General features: G+C 41.6%; 1 protein-coding gene and 1 long non-coding RNA gene across 2 annotated transcripts; both read left to right on the top strand.

Moving 5' to 3' along the window:
• The first annotated feature begins 2,386 nt into the window (after window positions 1–2,386).
• LOC122460031 lies at window positions 2,387–12,675 on the top strand. The gene is made up of 7 exons (XR_006281072.1): window positions 2,387–2,556; window positions 3,094–3,182; window positions 3,433–3,521; window positions 5,248–5,418; window positions 6,245–6,485; window positions 9,408–9,521; window positions 12,504–12,675. It is a non-coding gene; the product is annotated as an uncharacterized LOC122460031 (long non-coding RNA).
• A 394-nt stretch (window positions 12,676–13,069) lies between these two features.
• LOC119854746 (killer cell lectin-like receptor subfamily G member 1) lies at window positions 13,070–17,602 on the top strand. Its single transcript, XM_043513808.1, has 4 exons — window positions 13,070–13,175; window positions 14,601–14,752; window positions 15,277–15,380; window positions 17,157–17,602. Exons 1-4 carry the CDS (start codon window positions 13,091–13,093, stop codon window positions 17,266–17,268), a joined length of 453 nt encoding a protein of 150 aa, XP_043369743.1. The 5' UTR covers window positions 13,070–13,090; the 3' UTR covers window positions 17,269–17,602.

Consider the following 17,602-nt stretch of genomic DNA (forward strand, 5'->3'; position numbering starts at 1 on the left):
TTTCCTTCCTTAGTGTCCCCCTTCCTAGCTCTGACAACACAGCCTTACCTGTGTCCCTGTTCCCATTTCCCCCCCACCCTTAGCAAAACATGATTCCAATTTCCCCACTCCCATTCCCTGTTCCCATTCCCCCCCTTACTTCCTGATTGACTGCAGTCAATGTAGTAAAACTTGAGTTCTGCTTAGCTATACCTTAACCAATCATTTTCCTGAAATTTAACTAACAAATCCTAACATATTGTAACATGATTAGCCAACCAATTATATCCCACCACCTTAATTAGTTTACACCCAGCAAAATTAATTATACAGCAGACAGGAACAATCACAGAACCATAAAGAGATTATACAGACAAACAATAGCAAAGTGAAAAGGAGTACTTGTGGCACCTTAGAGACTAACAAATTTATTAGAGCATAAGCTTTCGTGAGCTACAGCTCACTTCATCGGATGCATTTGGTGGAAAAAACAGAGGAGAGATTTATATATACACACACACACAGAGAACATGAAACAATGGGTTTATCGTACACACTGTAAGGAGAGTGATCACTTAAGATAAGCCATCACCAACAGCAGGGGGGGGAAGGAGGAAAACCTTTCATGGTGACAAGCAGGTAGGCTAATTCCAGCAGTTAACAAGAATATCAGAGGAACAGTGGGGGGTGGGGTGGGAGGGAGAAACACCATGGGGAAATAGTTTTACTTTGTGTAATGACTCATCCATTCCCAGTCTCTATTCAAGCCTAAATTAATTGTATCCAGTTTGCAAATTAATTCCAATTCAGCAGTCTCTCGTTGGAGTCTGTTTTTGAAGCTTTTTTGTTGAAGGATAGCCACTCTTAGGTCTGTGATCGAGTGACCAGAGAGATTGAAGTGTTCTCCAACTGGTTTTTGAATGTTATAATTCTTGACGTCTGATTTGTGTCCATTCATTCTTTTACGTAGAGACTGTCCAGTTTGGCCAATGTACATGGCAGAGGGGCATTGCTGGCACATGATGGCATATATCACATTGGTAGATGCGCAGGTGAACGAGCCTCTGATAGTGTGGCTGATGTGATTAGCAAAGTGGGAACTATAATGATGAAACAATACAGAAGTGAGGATTTCACTTCCCAGCTATTGATAAGTGAGTTCTTGCCAGACAGGATGCGATCAAACTAAATTTCCTTTTCCATCTTCCAGGCACTTCCCTTTCTCTGGAGGTGATAGGCATGATCAGGACAGGACTGTATTCCTAACAGCCCAATAGCACCTTATTTCAATGTGACTAGGTTGGAATGTGAGGATGTGACCAGTCCCTTCCCAGCTTATGGCTGCCTCTGCTGCTAAGCCAAAGGCATTAGCCTAAGAACAGGGCCTCAGACTCTCACAGTAAGAGAAGGACTTTATGCCGGCAGACAGTGATTTTGATTTTCTTTTATACCTCTATAACTAGCTAAGTGATAAGAATACACCTAAATTAGAGTATAGGCCTTTACAGACAATCCTAAATATCTATATCCTAACAGACATTACAAATAAGATTAATGCATGCAGTAACTTACAAATATTTTATAACATCTAAAAAATAAACGAATACATATTTTGAGCATAAGTAAAATGGTCTGGTCTCCAGCTATGAGTTTATTAGTTCTTAGCTAATGCTTTCCGCCTTGGCAAAAGCTGGCATCTGGCCTGCCCACATCACACTGTCCTTTCTCATTAATATAATACCAAAGAAAATAAAGAAAAGTTCAAACTCATCACATCTTTAGATCATACTGTAAGATAAATCTCTTCTCTACCAGTGTTTCCCAGAGAGCCAAGGCAGAAGAAAAATCTGCCAGTAAATTAAAAGGTAAATGAAACCAGCAACTAAATCAAAGAGCAGGATGCAGACCTGATCCCTGGATAGATTTAACTGTTTTTCTGCATTCCCTATATACAGTCTAGATACTGTGATGGACACTTTGGAGATATCACTAAATAGATAGGTTTGCAGTCATGGGGTGTAATTGGATCCATCATTGAGCCTTTTATGCCTCCTATCTCTGAACATAGTATGGTTTCAGCAGAGGTAACAGTCATAATCCCTGTCAAACCCATGATTATTTCTTTACTTGATAAGGTCATGCCTTGTGAGAACTTGGATTGGCAATTTCCAAGTAAAACCTGGTGCTGTGGGAATTGTTGGTCGTTCAGCAGTGGGCATTTTTCCTCTGCGTCAGGTTTGACCCTCGTTGCCCAACATTGCAGTGAGAGGTGCTGTGCTGGTTTAATGTCCTTTTTACAAGATGTTGAATTGTGGCCCTAACCACGTATAGTCATTATATTGACCATGTGGGATCCAGGGTAAATAAACTGAGCTGAATATCAAAATATAACATGGAGACATTGTACTTAATGGTTTTCATATTTTTCTTCATTACACACTTCTGTTGTACATTTCTAATGAAGCTGCCCCAGAACGCCAGAACTGAGCCATCAAGAGCTGACCTACACAAATCTGGCTTGTCACACTCCTTCCGAGGAACAGGAAAAACAAAGATGTAAGGACACAAAGAGCAAAGGTACTGTCTTCATAACAGCTGACTTTGTACTTTCTTTTGCTGACCATCATCAAATCTCTTCCTCCTTTCACTGCTCAGCATTAGATATTTGGAATGATAAAGTAAAAACATCCCTCTGTATGTCACACGGAACCCTGTTATGGTGGGAGGTAGGTGGGTAATAGCACCTAGAACCAAATAGAGGTGACATACATGGAGGTTTGAAGATAGGGACTCACAGCTTGGGCAAGAATTTCCTCCAAAAATTCTCACTGGCTGCCAGATCCTCAAGGGTATTTAGGTGCCCAGCTCCCACTGAAATCAATGGGAGTTAGGAGCCTAAATACCTTTGAAGGTGGGGGACTGAGTGTCAGTTATATTGGGGATGGGGGACTGAGTGACAGTTTTATTGGGGATGGTTATTAGACAAGGTCAGGTGAGTCCTGGCTTTAGGATCCAAGTGCTGCCCAGATAAATTACAGTCTGACCCCAGATTCTCAGGACAGGTGTTCACTCTGCCTAACTTTATATTGATTTTATTCCCATTTGACTCTTCAGCTCCAGCTCCTCCCTGGCAAATCATTGCAGAAATTCTGAGGATTCTCTGCCTGGTATCACTGGGAGAAGCAGTGCCCTTGGCTGTCAATGTAAGTATCTGCAAGAAAGACACTAAAAGCCAAGTTCAGATATTAATTGTCACTAGTCTCAATACAGACTGATGCTGCTGAAAATAATGAGGTTACTGTGGATTTACAGTAGTGACTGAGAGCAGCATCTGGCCCTAGGGATCTGTTCTGAACTATTAGAAATAATTTGAAGTAACATTCTCCTTATCAATGCACTTAATTCTCTTTTATTGACACATCTAAATGCAGTTTTTGTCCTGTTTTTCCCTAGTGCAGAGATGGGTGCAGAAAGGAGGGTCAGAGCACATCAGGTGAGGCATATACAAAGAGCTCCCGTGAAAGCCCCTGATAAAGGTTGCTGTGAGTCTTGACATTGACATACGGTGTCTTTGCTGTACTGGATGCCCATCTATTTGCACGTCATGTCCAAAGTGGGATTTGAATGCTGACTGGAGTAAGGTGAAATAGGGAAAAAGCCCAGAAGTAGCCTGTGAGACAGAAACAAGTCCAGGGTGGAGATTTGTTGCGATTTTATGAAGGACAAACCGGAACAGCAGCAACAGTTCCAGGAGCATCTACTTCAAAGTCACAGGAGAGGTTAACTAGGCTGCACTGACTAGTCTGCCAGTAAATCCTTGCCCTTCATTATCCAAACAGGGATTGAAAGGTTACCCACCTGGTTACTTTTGAGGAGGTGATTACGGTAGTGCAGTGAGAAGGAATCCTGAGCCATCTGATTGGCTCTTCCTCGTAATAGGAGAGGTGAAACTATGCATTGGGCCTAGGATACTATTACAGATGATAAGGCTGTACAGGCTGCTAATGTAGGGTCTCGACAGAAAAATATTGTCAGCCATTGTGAAATGAGCCGTTCTCCTTGGGAATGCAGCCACATGCTGTTGTCCAACAGATATTAGAGTAGTACAAGGTTGAGACCCAGATGCTGTTGCAATTAATTAATGTACTGATATTGGAGCAGTTTCCCAGTGAAGGTGCTCACGTGGATGCACTGGTACCAGCCGTCCACATTGCCCGAGGCTGTACAGTAAAAGGCAGTTCTGAAGGCAGAGCTGACCCATACGCCATTGTGATTTTTCGTCACACTCTAGCACTGAAAGGCAGTTGAAATGGGTCAAAGATGAACCCCTGAAGAGAAAAGAGAGAAAATGCATTGGATTCTAAAAGAAGGAACAAAAAGCCTCACCCAGAATCCTGAGGGGCCTGCCAGCCCCTCCTGTGTCTGTTCCAGTGGGGAGGATGGGAGCACTTTTTAAAAAGTGCTCTGTGGAATGTGACTGTAGAGTGATATATGGTACTACAAAGGCCACAAGAGTGAGGTCTCTTAGGGTTCCCAGAAGTAGCCATGTTACAGTGGGTGAGGGAGCATTCTCTGTATTCAATCTACAGTGCTCCTTGAAATCCTCTGGGATGAAAGAAGAGAAGTATAACATACATTTATGATCCCTTTACAGGTCACTCCTGAATGGAGTGGGTGGCTTTAAGAGGTGGCTTTTTCTCCAGAACAGAAAAGAACTGAAATTCCAGCCAGGAATCTTGTTATGCAGAAGGATCACATCTATTGGTAAACAGTGATGCCCAGGAAACGATAAATACCTGTGCATTGTGATTTGTGACTTGACACTGTTGCAATACCATTGGAAAATGTGAAGGTTCTCAGCCCTGTAAGGTTACGGGAAAATGGCCATCTGTCCAGGAGTTCTGTAGGAATATGGGAAAATCTACATCTGTCACAGCAGTGGTTAGCCCCTTTCCTTTGTAAAATTTGCAGACCTATAAAGAGCAACAACAGGTTGTCAGGACACACCCATGTTCTTCCTGCATCCTGCAGATGTGATGACTTCTCTGTCCTTCATCACAAGAGGGGTTGCAACCTGTCTCTAAATTCCCAGTTCTTCACTGATTTCCCTAAGAAGCTCCATCAGTCACTGAACTATTAAAGAGGCTGAAATCATCCATCTCACAGAGCAAGTCCCAGGAATAAGGAAGCCCTAGTAACCCCTGTGGATGTTTTTAAATACTGCACTATTTCACTCCCTGACATTTGTTGGCTCTGTTTGCCCCTCAGGATTTCACTATTCAGCCTGATCTGTTTAGATCCCTTGACTCTTTTGTCCCTCCCAACCCCCTTCTGGGACCTGTTCCTGGTGATCTGCACAGAAGTCCACTGGACTGGGTTGAGGAACAGCACCAGCTCTTGGTGGGCCTGGGAAGAGGGCTCAGGAGTCAGCGCTATAAAGTGAGTTTGACATTACCTGGTTTGTTTTTTTGCTTTGTGGTTTAAAAAATAAAATAGGTCAGGTCTTGTGATCCTTAGTGTATTAGTCAGTTCTTATACACGCACCATTCCCACTGAAGTCAGGGAAAGTTGAGCCAGAATAAACTCGGGGTTAAAAACTGATGAGGGACTCAAGGATTTTGCCCAGTGGCTTTATGACAATAATGATATACCACTTCTTTAGCACCTTCCATCTGAAGTTGTCGAAACACGTTACAAACGTTAGTTAATGAAGTTGCAAATCAGTATAATTATGATTCTTGCATTATAGGTGGGGAATTGAGGGAGAGACAAGGTAAAACCTACTTAGTCACACACTGGTGGAGCCAGGACTACAGTTTAGATCTCGGGATCCTGATATAATGCACTGACCATTAGACCATGCACCCTCTGTAATTTTGCCTTTGCCAATTCTGGCTTTAACCATTTTATTTTCTCTAATGATTAAAAAGACCATCTTCCCCTGAATAAGAGACCTCTAATGATGCCACTTGTATCATAGTCTCCCAAAATGGCTCTCTGGGGAAAACAAGTAAACATGTGTTGCCAAATTTAACGTGATAATCTGTCTAGGGCAAACTGTGACAGTGTTAATGGCTTCATTGGAATTTTACATTTATCCATAGTCTCACTGTCCGTATCTGATTCAGTACCTCTGCCATATGCCATGGAGCTGTTTCTCTCTTACTACGCCCCCCCCAAATTCTGAGGTTTTTCTTCATCTGATTTTGGCAGAGAATTTCACTAATTCCCCATGCTGTGTATGCCCTGTTCATGTCTCTTGCAGTGTAATCTCTACCAGCACTATGTTGTCCTGTTCAGTGGTGCTCTCCAGACCTCCAGCTGTGAAGTTCTTGCCCCATGGATCTGTGAGAGATCTGAAGGAATCTCCTGCTGCGCTTTCCCAGAAAATGTCCATTGTTCATGCTTGCGGGTTCCTGACTGCCTAGTAAGGACACTCCTAAAGCTGAGGTGTGGAAGGCAGTGTCAGGAAAGCACTTCTCCATGGAATAGTATTGCATAATAAGGTACATTGTGGGGTGAAGCAAGACACAGCTGTACATATTAAACAAAGTTTTATTTCAGACCCACTGGAATTGTTAATTTACAACAAACACCCACTGACACCAAGACGGAGTAGGTGCAGCCTCTTATACTGTCTTTTAGCATGAGGCCCTCTAGATAAAGCTTTTCTTAGATAGGTGTCCAGGCAAAGTGTGCTTCTCCCTGGACTCTGCAGATGGATCACATCCACTGGTGATCAGTGCTGCCCAGGAAATGATAAATGTGTGTGCATTTTGACCTGTGACCTGACTTGCAGCAAAACCATTGGTAGATGAGAAGGTTCTGAGCCCTGTAGGGTAACAGGGAAATAGGATTATGGGAAAATCTACACATGGCACAACAGTGGTTAGCCCCTTTCACTTGTAAAATTTGCAGACATATAAACAGAAACAACAGGTTGTCAGGAAATACACACTACAAACATTTCCTAAAGAGACCCAGCTCTTACTTCTCCATCCAGGACTGACAGCTTGTACACTCCCTTTAGGGCAGGGCTGGTACTTTTTCCTTCCCTACAAGGAAGAACAGTAACTCCTTCCTCTCATTGCTGAGGACCCAGAGGGCATATTAACCCCACCTCACTCCCTCAGAATCCTACATCATTTTAGCCTCTATGGTAAGAGGGCAAGGTTCCTGATTCACCCCATGTCACTTTTAAGCACCAAGACCCATAAATCTGTCTCAGAGACTGACTCTCTGTTTCCAGGTTTCAGAGTAGCAGCCGTGTTAGTCTGTATTCGCAAAAAGAAAAGGAGTACTTGTGGCACCTTAGAGACTAACAAATTTATTAGAGCATAAGATTTCGTGAGCTACAGCTCACTTCAATAAATTTGTTAGTCTCTAAGGTGCCACAAGGTGCATTTGGTGGAAAAAACAGAGGGGAGATTGATATACACACACGGAGAACATGAAACAATGGGTTTATCATACACACTGTAAGGAGAGTGATCACTTAAGATAAGCCATCACCAGCAGTAGGGGGGGGAAAGGAGGAAAACCTTTCATGGTGACAAGCAAGGTAGGCTATTTCCAGCAGTTAACAAGAATATCTGAGGAACAGTGGGGGGTGGGGTGGGGGGGAGAAATACCATGGGGAAATAGTTTTACTTTGTGTAATGATTCATCCATTCCTAGTCTCTATTCAAGCCTAAATTAATTGTATCCAGTTTGCAAATTAATTCCAATTCAGCAGTCTCTCGTTGGAGTCTGTTTTTGAAGCTTTTTTGTTGAAGGATAGCTACTCTTAGGTCTGTAATCGAGTGACCAGAGAGATTGAAGTGTTCTCCAACTGGTTTTTGAATGTTATAATTCTTGACGTCTGATTTGTGTCCATTTATTCTTTTACGTAGGGACTGTCCAGTTTGACCAATGTACATGGCAGAGGGGCATTGCTGGCACATGATGGCATATATCACATTGGTAGATGCGCAGGTGAACAAGCCTCTGATAGTGTGGCTGATGTGATTAGGCCCTATGATGGTGTCCCCTGAATAGATATGTGGACAGAGTTGGCAACGGGCTTTGTTGCAAGGATAGGTTCCTGGGTTGGTGGTTCTGTTGTGTGGTGTGTGGTTGCTGGTGAGTATTTGCTTCAGACTGGGGGGCTGTCTATAAGCAAGGACTGGTCTGTCTCCCAAGATCTGTAAGAAGGGACACCATCATAGGGCCTAATCACATCAGCCACACTATCAGAGGCTCGTGAATGAATGGACACAAATCAGACGTCAAGAATTATAACATTCAAAAACCAGTTGGAGAACACTTCAATCTCTCTGGTCACTCGATTACAGACCTAAGAGTAGCTATCCTTCAACAAAAAAGCTTCAAAAACAGACTCCAACGAGAGACTGCTGAATTGGAATTAATTTGCAAACTGGATACAATTAATTTAGGCTTGAATAGAGACTAGGAATGGATGAATCATTACACAAAGTAAAACTATTTCCCCATGGTATTTCTCCCCCCCACCCCACCCCCCACTGTTCCTCAGATATTCTTGTTAACTGCTGGAAATAGCCTACCTTGCTTGTCATTATGAAAGGTTTTCCTCCTTTCCCCTCCCTACTGCTGGTGATGGCTTATCTTAAGTGATCACTCTCCTTACAGTGTGTATGATAAACCCATTGATATACACACACAGAGAACATGAAGCAATCTCCCCTCTGTTTTTTCCACCAAATGCATCCGATGAAATGAGCTGTAGCTCACGAAAGCTTATGCTCTAATAAAGTTGTTAGTCTCTAAGATGCCACACGTACTCCTTTTCTCTGTTTCCAGTCTTCTTGACTTGGCACTGCACTATCTGGGCAAAAAAGAAATTAAGATGATGGGGATGGGGTTGGCAATACTGATGATGTCTTTGTTTTGCTCAAGCTCCAGGCACTCTTGTCAGTGGAAATGAAGCTGCTAGTGCTGAGTCAGGTGATCAGACAGTCAGAGAAGTTAGAAATGATATGGTCTTTGCTCCCGCAGCTCATTTCCTGGGGGCCAATGCAGGATGTTTCCTTGTAGCACTTTCCTAGTGCCATTCTGCCATTTTAAGTGTCCAAAACTCTGCAACTTCAAGTACTTCCCTTAGACATCCTGTTCCAAGAGACTGAGGTCCTATGAAAAGAGAGTGTTACAAACTCTTCAGCCTGATTAGTGTGCATGTCATAGATACCGTTGCTTATTAACTTCAACATTTAAATAGCTGCGCCTAAACTTTGAAGGCCTCATCAGCATCATTGTAGCTCAAAGATGAAAGCCCCTTTATTCTGAACCTTTTGGCCTGGGGGAGGTCTTCTGAAATTAGCAGCCAATGAACTTCCTGTGCAGTTTCACATATAACATCATAAAGCAACTCAACTTTCCTCTTTTGGCTTGGGCTCTCCATCTTCTGTCAGGACAGCCAAAGGAACAGATATTTTCTCCCTGGGGATTGATATATAAAGGACCTGATCAGACACAGCACAGAAAAGTGCATTCCAGCTCTCCTGCCTCTTCCCAGATAACTACAGGTACAAATAAATATATCATGGCCAAATGCTTCTGGGGCTTTTAATATTAGAGAAGAACATTAATGTATGCACAATGTATTTGTGTTTTCTTATTCAAGAAATGAGTGCTTACCATGGAAAAATATTATATAGCGTTATAACTTTGATTTTATTTTTCTGTGTTTTATAGGTTAGGACAAGTGGTATAGATGGTATATTTAAAGATTTACTTGTGAGACTGTCCAGATGATATGTAGTTTTCTGTTCTATGCTCTACTCCTCCTTGGGGTAACATGCATTAGCTATAGAGATGTCTGATCTAAATTCCTTGGTCTCAACAACTTTAGGGAAAGCATATGGCCCTATCTCCAGTTATTTTACCTTTTTAAAGGCAAAATCTACTAGTTCAGCATCTCACAAAGAAATTGGTAGATTCAATATTTAGGAATTACAGGAAACATTTATTATAGACTCCCAAGAAAATATGTTTGAGACAACAGTTTACATTATGGATGAAGTGATTTGTTCTGAAGGCTGTTGTGACAGGGCATGGTCCCACACCTGTCTCTTTTCTAACTTGGAGACCGTCTTCTGGTCAAAACACCTTGGGTAATTAATTTACACTGTTCTTTCCCATCACCTTTACAGACGAGCAGTTCTGTATTTACAATCGCATACTAACCTTAAGGAGACAGAAGTTATATTCCCCCTGAGGTATTGCTCCTGGCTCTGACTCTGAAAAGCCTACCAGTCTCTTTCTTCCCCTCAAGTACTTTCTCCCTGTGCCTTTCTACTGTCAGGGCTAACTGGCTTAATTAGCCTTGTACCTCTCTCCATTCCATCTACAACCTAATGATTAGGCATAGCTTTGCCCCTTGGGTTTACTCTGGGGTGATTTAATTGATGCTCCAGTGATCAGAATGCTGGTACAGCTGCTGTTGCCCAGCCTTTGTCACAGTTGTAAATGAAGGGAGAAGGTAAATGATACCATATGAACTTGTTTGTGAAGGTGGTGTCTAGTTGAGTACCACAGAGACCTCTATCATGTCTGGGCTTACTTATGTATTTATTCATGATCTGTAAAAATGAGCGAATAACACAATAATGACATGGGAAAGTACTGGGAACATCATGAAGGACTCTGCAACCTAGAGAATTTAGAAACATTGACAGGAAATAAAGTGAGAACCAAGCCGGACAAAATGAATCTGGGGGAAAATATTGTAAAACAATGAGATTTAATAGTACAAAAGACATTTTGGAGATCAGCAATTCTAATAGACATATAGGGTAGCAGCCAATAGCTAATTTGGAATTGTTTAAGCAGAAATAGCTTGTCACAGAGCAGGATGCCATACCTAGAATTCTGCATTCTTTTCTGGGCATCTCCATATGAAAAATATGTAGGATATACTCAAATCTGAGGATATTCAAAGGAGGAATAAAGACAGTGATTAAGGGCTAGATCGATTCATTAATGAGGTATGAGGGAAGCTAAAAAGAAGGGAGTAGGTATAGGCTATGGTTGCTAATTAATGACAAAATAAGAGAGTTTGGAGAATATGAAACAGTCTACAAATACTGGGAGATGTAAACACAAAGGACAGAGAAAGATTGTTCTGGATATTCCAAAATATAATTTGAAATAATGGTATAGAATTAAGAAAAATGAAAACTAGATACTACAAACATATTGCACAATCACTCACTGTTGTAAAAGCTTCCCAAAGGAACTGGTGAAAACACAATTGCTTGAGTTATTTAAAAATGGAAAGGACAAATGGATTTAGGGTCTGATACACTAAGACTGAGTACCCTCAGATCCTATTAATGTCACAGATACTCAGCAATATAAAGAAGTTGCTCAGCAAATTGCAGGAGAAATCCAACAATGTGCAGAACAAGCCTGTACTGGTACTAAATTGATCTAGGAATAATGACTTGGTTTGTATTAATGAAAATGAACGCATTACACCAAGGATAAAAGAATACAGAACTAAAAATAATATTGCTACCACAACCATAAACTCTTGTTCTAAGTGCTATAGACAGCTGGAGTTGAAGATTACTGTTCTATGTATTAGTCAATATCTATTAGAGGTAATGAATACAGGTGATCCCTTTCCATGATTTCTTATTATCAAATAGCTTTAATGAAACCTAGAAATCAAAGATAGAAAAGACCTTGAATGACAAGGCCATCCTGTCCATTATCCCTTTCACACTTACACATATCCCTCACACTATTGAATTGCTCCCAAGAGTAGGATTTTTCAAGTCAATTTTTAAAAGGACTCATAAGAACGCTTTTTCCAGCCTCAATTTTTTTATTCTGTATCCTTTTGACTGTCTCCTCCAAGACTCTTATGACCTTAATCTATCTAGTAACGATAGCCCCTCATCTCTCTGTAGATGGGTGCCACTTTGGAGAACAAAATACTGTATATAGAATTACTATGATTATTTATTATTTGTATGAAAGTACAGTCTAGAGGCTCTGGCCAAGATCAGGGAAGCATTGTACTAGATAATGTATGAACACATAGTGAGACACCATCCCAGCCCTGAAAAGTTTGCAATCTAACCACTGTATAAAAATATTAAAGAGGGTTTAGGTTGTTCCATTTTAACATCAGTTTCTGTGAGTCTCAGAGATAGCCAAAATATATTTTAATTGTTCATATGTTTAAATAGAGGGCAGATAACAGAAAAATATAAGTTGCATGTGCTGCACTTTTGTCCTACGTTATGCCATTTCCTCTCACATTTCTGTTCCTGTTAATACAGATTATTGTAATGTAGTTATTAAAACCAATCATGCAATGTCCTGAGATTTCTTACCTGGTGTGATGAATGTCTCATAGATCTATTAGTTGTTCATTAAATGTCATCATCCTGAAGAAGAGCTCTTTGGTGCAAGACACAAGCTTTCGAGCTACAATGGGAGTGGTCCAGTCAAAGATATTACCTCACCCACCTTGTTTCTCTAATATCCTGGAACAGAAACATCTGCAACTACACTGCATATTATCCATCATCATCCACTAAAGCAGAGTCTACAGTTTCCATATTTACAGTCCTCCAGGAATGAGTGAACAGGAAGTGACTTACTCAGAACTGAAATATCATGCTCCTTCTGAGCAGGAGAGGGGTCCAAGACCTAGGAATTCTGGGAGCAAAGGTATTGTGTGTTAACATGCTGCTAACATATTTTCTGTTTTATGTCTATAGTCAAACCTTTACTCCTCCACCCCTGGAAACTGACACTAGGCTTTTGGAATTGTAAGGTAAGAATGTTCCTCTGTTGTGTTACCCAATGCCATGCTACTTAGAAGATAACAACATCTAGGACCAAATAAGGGTGACAGTCACTGAGGTTTGAAAATAGGACTCGCAGCTATGAAATTTACTCAACTGCTCAAGCAACATGTAATGGCAGATAGATTGGAGCTGGCTTTTAGACCTGAACTGGTGGGTAGCTTTGGGGTCCAGGTGCTGCCCAAACTGTAGTCAGACCCCAGATTCTCAGGACACGGCTCACTCTGACCATCTTTATATTCATTCTCTTCCTGTTTAACATTTTAGCTCCAATGTTTCCCTGGCGGATCATTGCAGTGATTCTGGGGATCCTCTGCTTTGTGTCACTGGGAGCAGCAGTGGCCTTGGCTGTCAAGGGTAAATATTTTCAGGAAAGATACCAAGGGCCAAATTCTGATATTAATATCACTGGTATAAATAGAGGCTGACACCACTGAAAATAGGGGCTAGATTTATAGTTGTGACTTAAAGCAGGATCTGGCCCTAGGGATCTGCTGTGAACCATTAGAAATAATTTCAGGTAACCATTCTCCTTAACAATGCACGTAATTCTCTTTTCCTGTGATGTCTAAATGCACATTTTGTCCTGGTTTTCCCTGGCCCAGGAAGGAGTGCACAAGGGAGGGGCAGAGCACATCAGAAGGGGAATGTACAAACAGCTACTCCCATTGCCTGTGAAATCTCCCAGTCAAGGTGGCTGAAAGTCTGGACATTGACACAAGGTGTCTTTGCTGTGTTGGGTGCCCATCCATTTGCACGTCATGTCCAGAATGGGATTTGAATGCTGTCTGGAGTAAGGTGAAATAAGGAAAAGGCCTAGAAGTGGCCAGTGAGACAGAAGCAAGCCCAGGTCGAGCTCTGCTGTGATTTATGAAGGACAAACAGCAACAGTTCCAGGAGCATCTACTTCAAAGTCACAGGAGAAGTTAATTAGGCTGCACTGACCAGTCTGTCAGTAGATCCTTGCCCCAAATGGGATTGGAAGATTATCCACCTGGTTACTCTACTGGTGGTTACTGGAGTCCAGTGAGAAGGAATCCTGAGCTATTAGATTGGTTCCTTTTTTGATAGGAGAGAAGCAAACTGTGCAGTGGGCCTAGGATGTTACTGCAGATGACAAGGCTGAACAGGCTGCTATTGTGGAGAGATGGGGGTCACTGCAGAAAAGTATTGGCAGAGATTGTGGAATAAGCCACAATTGTTGGGAGCGCAGCCACATGCCTTTGTCCAGCAGGTATTAGATTGGTACAAGGCTGAGACTCAGATGATTGTGGAATCAATTAGTGTACTGGTACTGGAGCAGATTTCAAAAGTTTCCTAGTGAAGGTTCAGATGTGAGTGCACTGGCACCAGCCGTCCACATTGCCCGAGGCTGTACAGCAAATGGGAGACTTCCTGCCAGTAGAGCTGACCCATAAGCCAGCATGATTTTGGCTGCACCCTAGCACTGAAAAGCAGTTGGATTAGTCAAAGTTGGACCACTGAAGAGAAGAAAGAACATACATTATCCTCTCCCAGAATCGTAAGGGGCCCACCAGTTCCTCCTGTCATTTGTTCCAGTGTGGAAAATGAGAGCATTTTAAATAGTTCTTTAGGAAATGTGACTGCAGAGAGATCGGTGGTCTTACAGAGGCCACATGAATTACGATTCCTTGGTATTCCCAGGACTAGCCATGTTACAGTGAAGGAGGGAGCATTCTCTTTATTTAATCTACAACACACTTTGCAACCCTCTGGGATGAAAAGAATAATGTATAAGATACATTTATGATTCCTCTACAGGTCACTTCTCTCCAGGCTGCCCTGATCAGTGGGTGGCTTACAGACACAGCTGTTACTTATTCTCCAGAAAAAAAAAGGATTGGCATTCAAGCCAGGAATCCTGTTCTGCAAAAGGATCACATCTACTGGTGATCAGTGATGCCCAGGAGATGGTAAATACCTGTGCATTTTGATTTGTAACCTGACATTGCAGCAATAGCATTGGCAGTTGTGAAGATTCTGAGCCCTTTATGGTTATGGGAAAATGGACATCTGTCCTGGAGATCTATAGGATTATGGGAAAATCTATATCTGGCACAGTAGTGGTTAGCCTCTTTCATTTGTAACATTGACAGATGTGTAAAGAACAACAACAGGGTGTTGGGACACACCTGTGATCCTCATGCATCCTGCAGATGTGAGGACTTCTCTTACTTCCACCACTAGAGGAGTTACAACCTGTCTCCAAATTTCCAGTTCTTCACTGGTCTATCCCACAAGCCCCAGAATTCACTGGACTATCAAAGAGGCTGAAATTATCTGTCTCACAGGGCTTGTCCAAATAGAAGGGATGTGTGAAAATGTACTATTTCTCTCCCTGGCATTAGATTGCTCTGTTTGCCCATCAGAATTTGAATCTTCAGTCAGCTCCCGTTTAGATTCCTTGTCTCTTCTGTCCCTCTGAAAACTATTCTAGGACCTGTTTGCGGTGAGCCAGACAGAAGCCCACTGGATTGGATTGAGGAACAGCACTGGCTCTGGGTGGGCCTGGGAAGATGGCTCAGGAGTCAGTGATATGAAGTCAGTTTGATATTAGTTATTAATGTTGGTGATGGTGGTGGGGATTTTGTGGTTTAAAAAATGGGTCAAGTCTTGAGTTCCTTGGTGTTTAGTGTTGTACTAATTTAGATAGAATATATATGCCAAACATGTTACCAAAACCAAATCTCTGACCAACTTTAAACAGTGTTGAACAAAATTGGGTCTTTGGTGTACAAAGCCTTGATCCTGCTTACTATCATGGTAAATACACCATTAAAAATCCTTTAAACCTTTTATTAAAGACACAAAAAAGAAGAAAAAACATAAAGCATTTGAAATGTAAAGTATTAAGTATGGCTTTTATTTTTAACAACATGCCTTCTTCCCTTTCCCATTAGCTGGAGAGAGTTTAGAAGGAGACCTCTCCTTGTCTGACAGTCTTAGAGGGTATCAAAGATTATAGTAATTGGCCTTTTGGGGAAAAGAAAAGAAGTTAGTTGAGATTGCTGCTGCTGTTAAAGTTCAATCCCGTTTCATCCCAGGTGCTCTTTGGGATTCAGCTGGCACTCGTAGGGGTGGTGATGTCATCTGGAGCACTCTCTCTGGGCCTGTTTGGTCAGGACATTTCTCAGGATCAATATCATCAAGGCCTGGGATCCCAGAAAACTGTGGGGGTGGAAGCCAGGATGATAACGCTTGCTCTAGTAGCCACCATCTTTTCTCCCCAAAGTCTTTTTTTCTTTAAGGAACCACAAAAGGAATGGTGGGTGCAATTATCCCATCCCCACATTATTTAGTTCACCAGTTAGACCTAGTTTCTGATACACCAATTATGGTTTATTAATTTCTGGTTGCACATATTCTGTTTTCATCAAGCATGATTTCAGCTTAGTATTTGAATCATATTAGTAGGCCTTTTTGTTGACACTAATTCAGTCTTTCTATCTCCCTTTCTATCACACCTTTTCCCTTCAACATTTGTTACAAAACATTATTGTCACATCTCATAAATACATTTCACATATTTTTACAGATGAGCTCCCAGTTAGGGTAAATTTGTGGGGCCAGTTTTCAAAACAATAATCAATCCTCATACACACAATGGTCCCATTGAAATCACAGAGAAGTTAGCCAGAATAAACACAGGGTTAAAAAGTGATTAAGGACTCCAGGATTTTGACCAATGATTTTGATGGTGATGATGATTGATGATGATAATGAAACAATTCTCTAGCATGGTAAGTTAGTATTATGAATTTTATTGGTGGGAAATTGATGGACATGCAAGATAAATGACCTGCCTAAATTCTCACAGTCAGTGGAGTCACAGTTCAGGTCTCAGCATCCCAGTACACTGCACTGACCAGTACACCGTGAACCCTTTAATTCTGCGTCTGTTTATGCTGGCTTTACCCGCTTTATTTTCTCGAGTAAAGAGATAATCTCCCTCTGAGGAGTTGGCCTCCAGTCCTATCACTTTTATACCAGTCTCCTAAACTAGCTGTCTGTGAAAACCAAGTAAATATACACTGCCAAATTTAACATGATGATCTGTGTCTAAGGCAAGGTGTTACAGTGTTAATGGAGTCAGTGGAAGTTTACACTATTTATCCATTGTCTGACTGTCCACTTCAGATTCAGTCACCCCTGTCACATGCCATAGAGCTGTTTCTCTCTTACCACTGAGTTTTTCTTCCTCCTATTTTGGCAGAGAATCTCTTGCTAATTCATATGTGTGTGTGTGTGTGTGTGTGTGTGTGTGTGTGTGTGTGTGTGTGTGTGTGTGTGTGTGTGTTCTATGCATTTATTTTTCAGGGTAATCTCTAACAGCCCTGTGCAGCGCTGTGTCGTCCTATTGAATGGTTCTCTCCGGGCTTCCAGCTGTGAAATTCCCTCACAATGGATATGTGAGAAAGACCTGAAGTAATCTCCTGCTACACTTTCCTAGAAAATGTCCATTGTTCATGCTTGCAGGATCCTGATCACCCAGCAAGGACACCCCTAAAGCTTTTTTACAGTGGAAAAAATCTGCTGGTACTTCAAAGGGGTTATCAGCCGGGATTGCCATGATTCCAGAAATCATATAGGTATTTGAATGGAATTATACCTGAGCCCCTAGGAAGAGCAGCATTGTTTTGGTGTACAAGAAGGCAAATTCCTCATAAATGAAAATGTTACTGATGTTTGTATTCCTGCTCTTTAACTTGATTGTATTGTAAGACTACTAGAAATAGAAAAAAAGCAAAAGCTGATTTTATGAT

This window comes from Dermochelys coriacea, chromosome 1 (assembly GCF_009764565.3).
Source record: "Dermochelys coriacea isolate rDerCor1 chromosome 1, rDerCor1.pri.v4, whole genome shotgun sequence".
NCBI classification, from domain to species: domain Eukaryota; kingdom Metazoa; phylum Chordata; order Testudines; family Dermochelyidae; genus Dermochelys; species Dermochelys coriacea.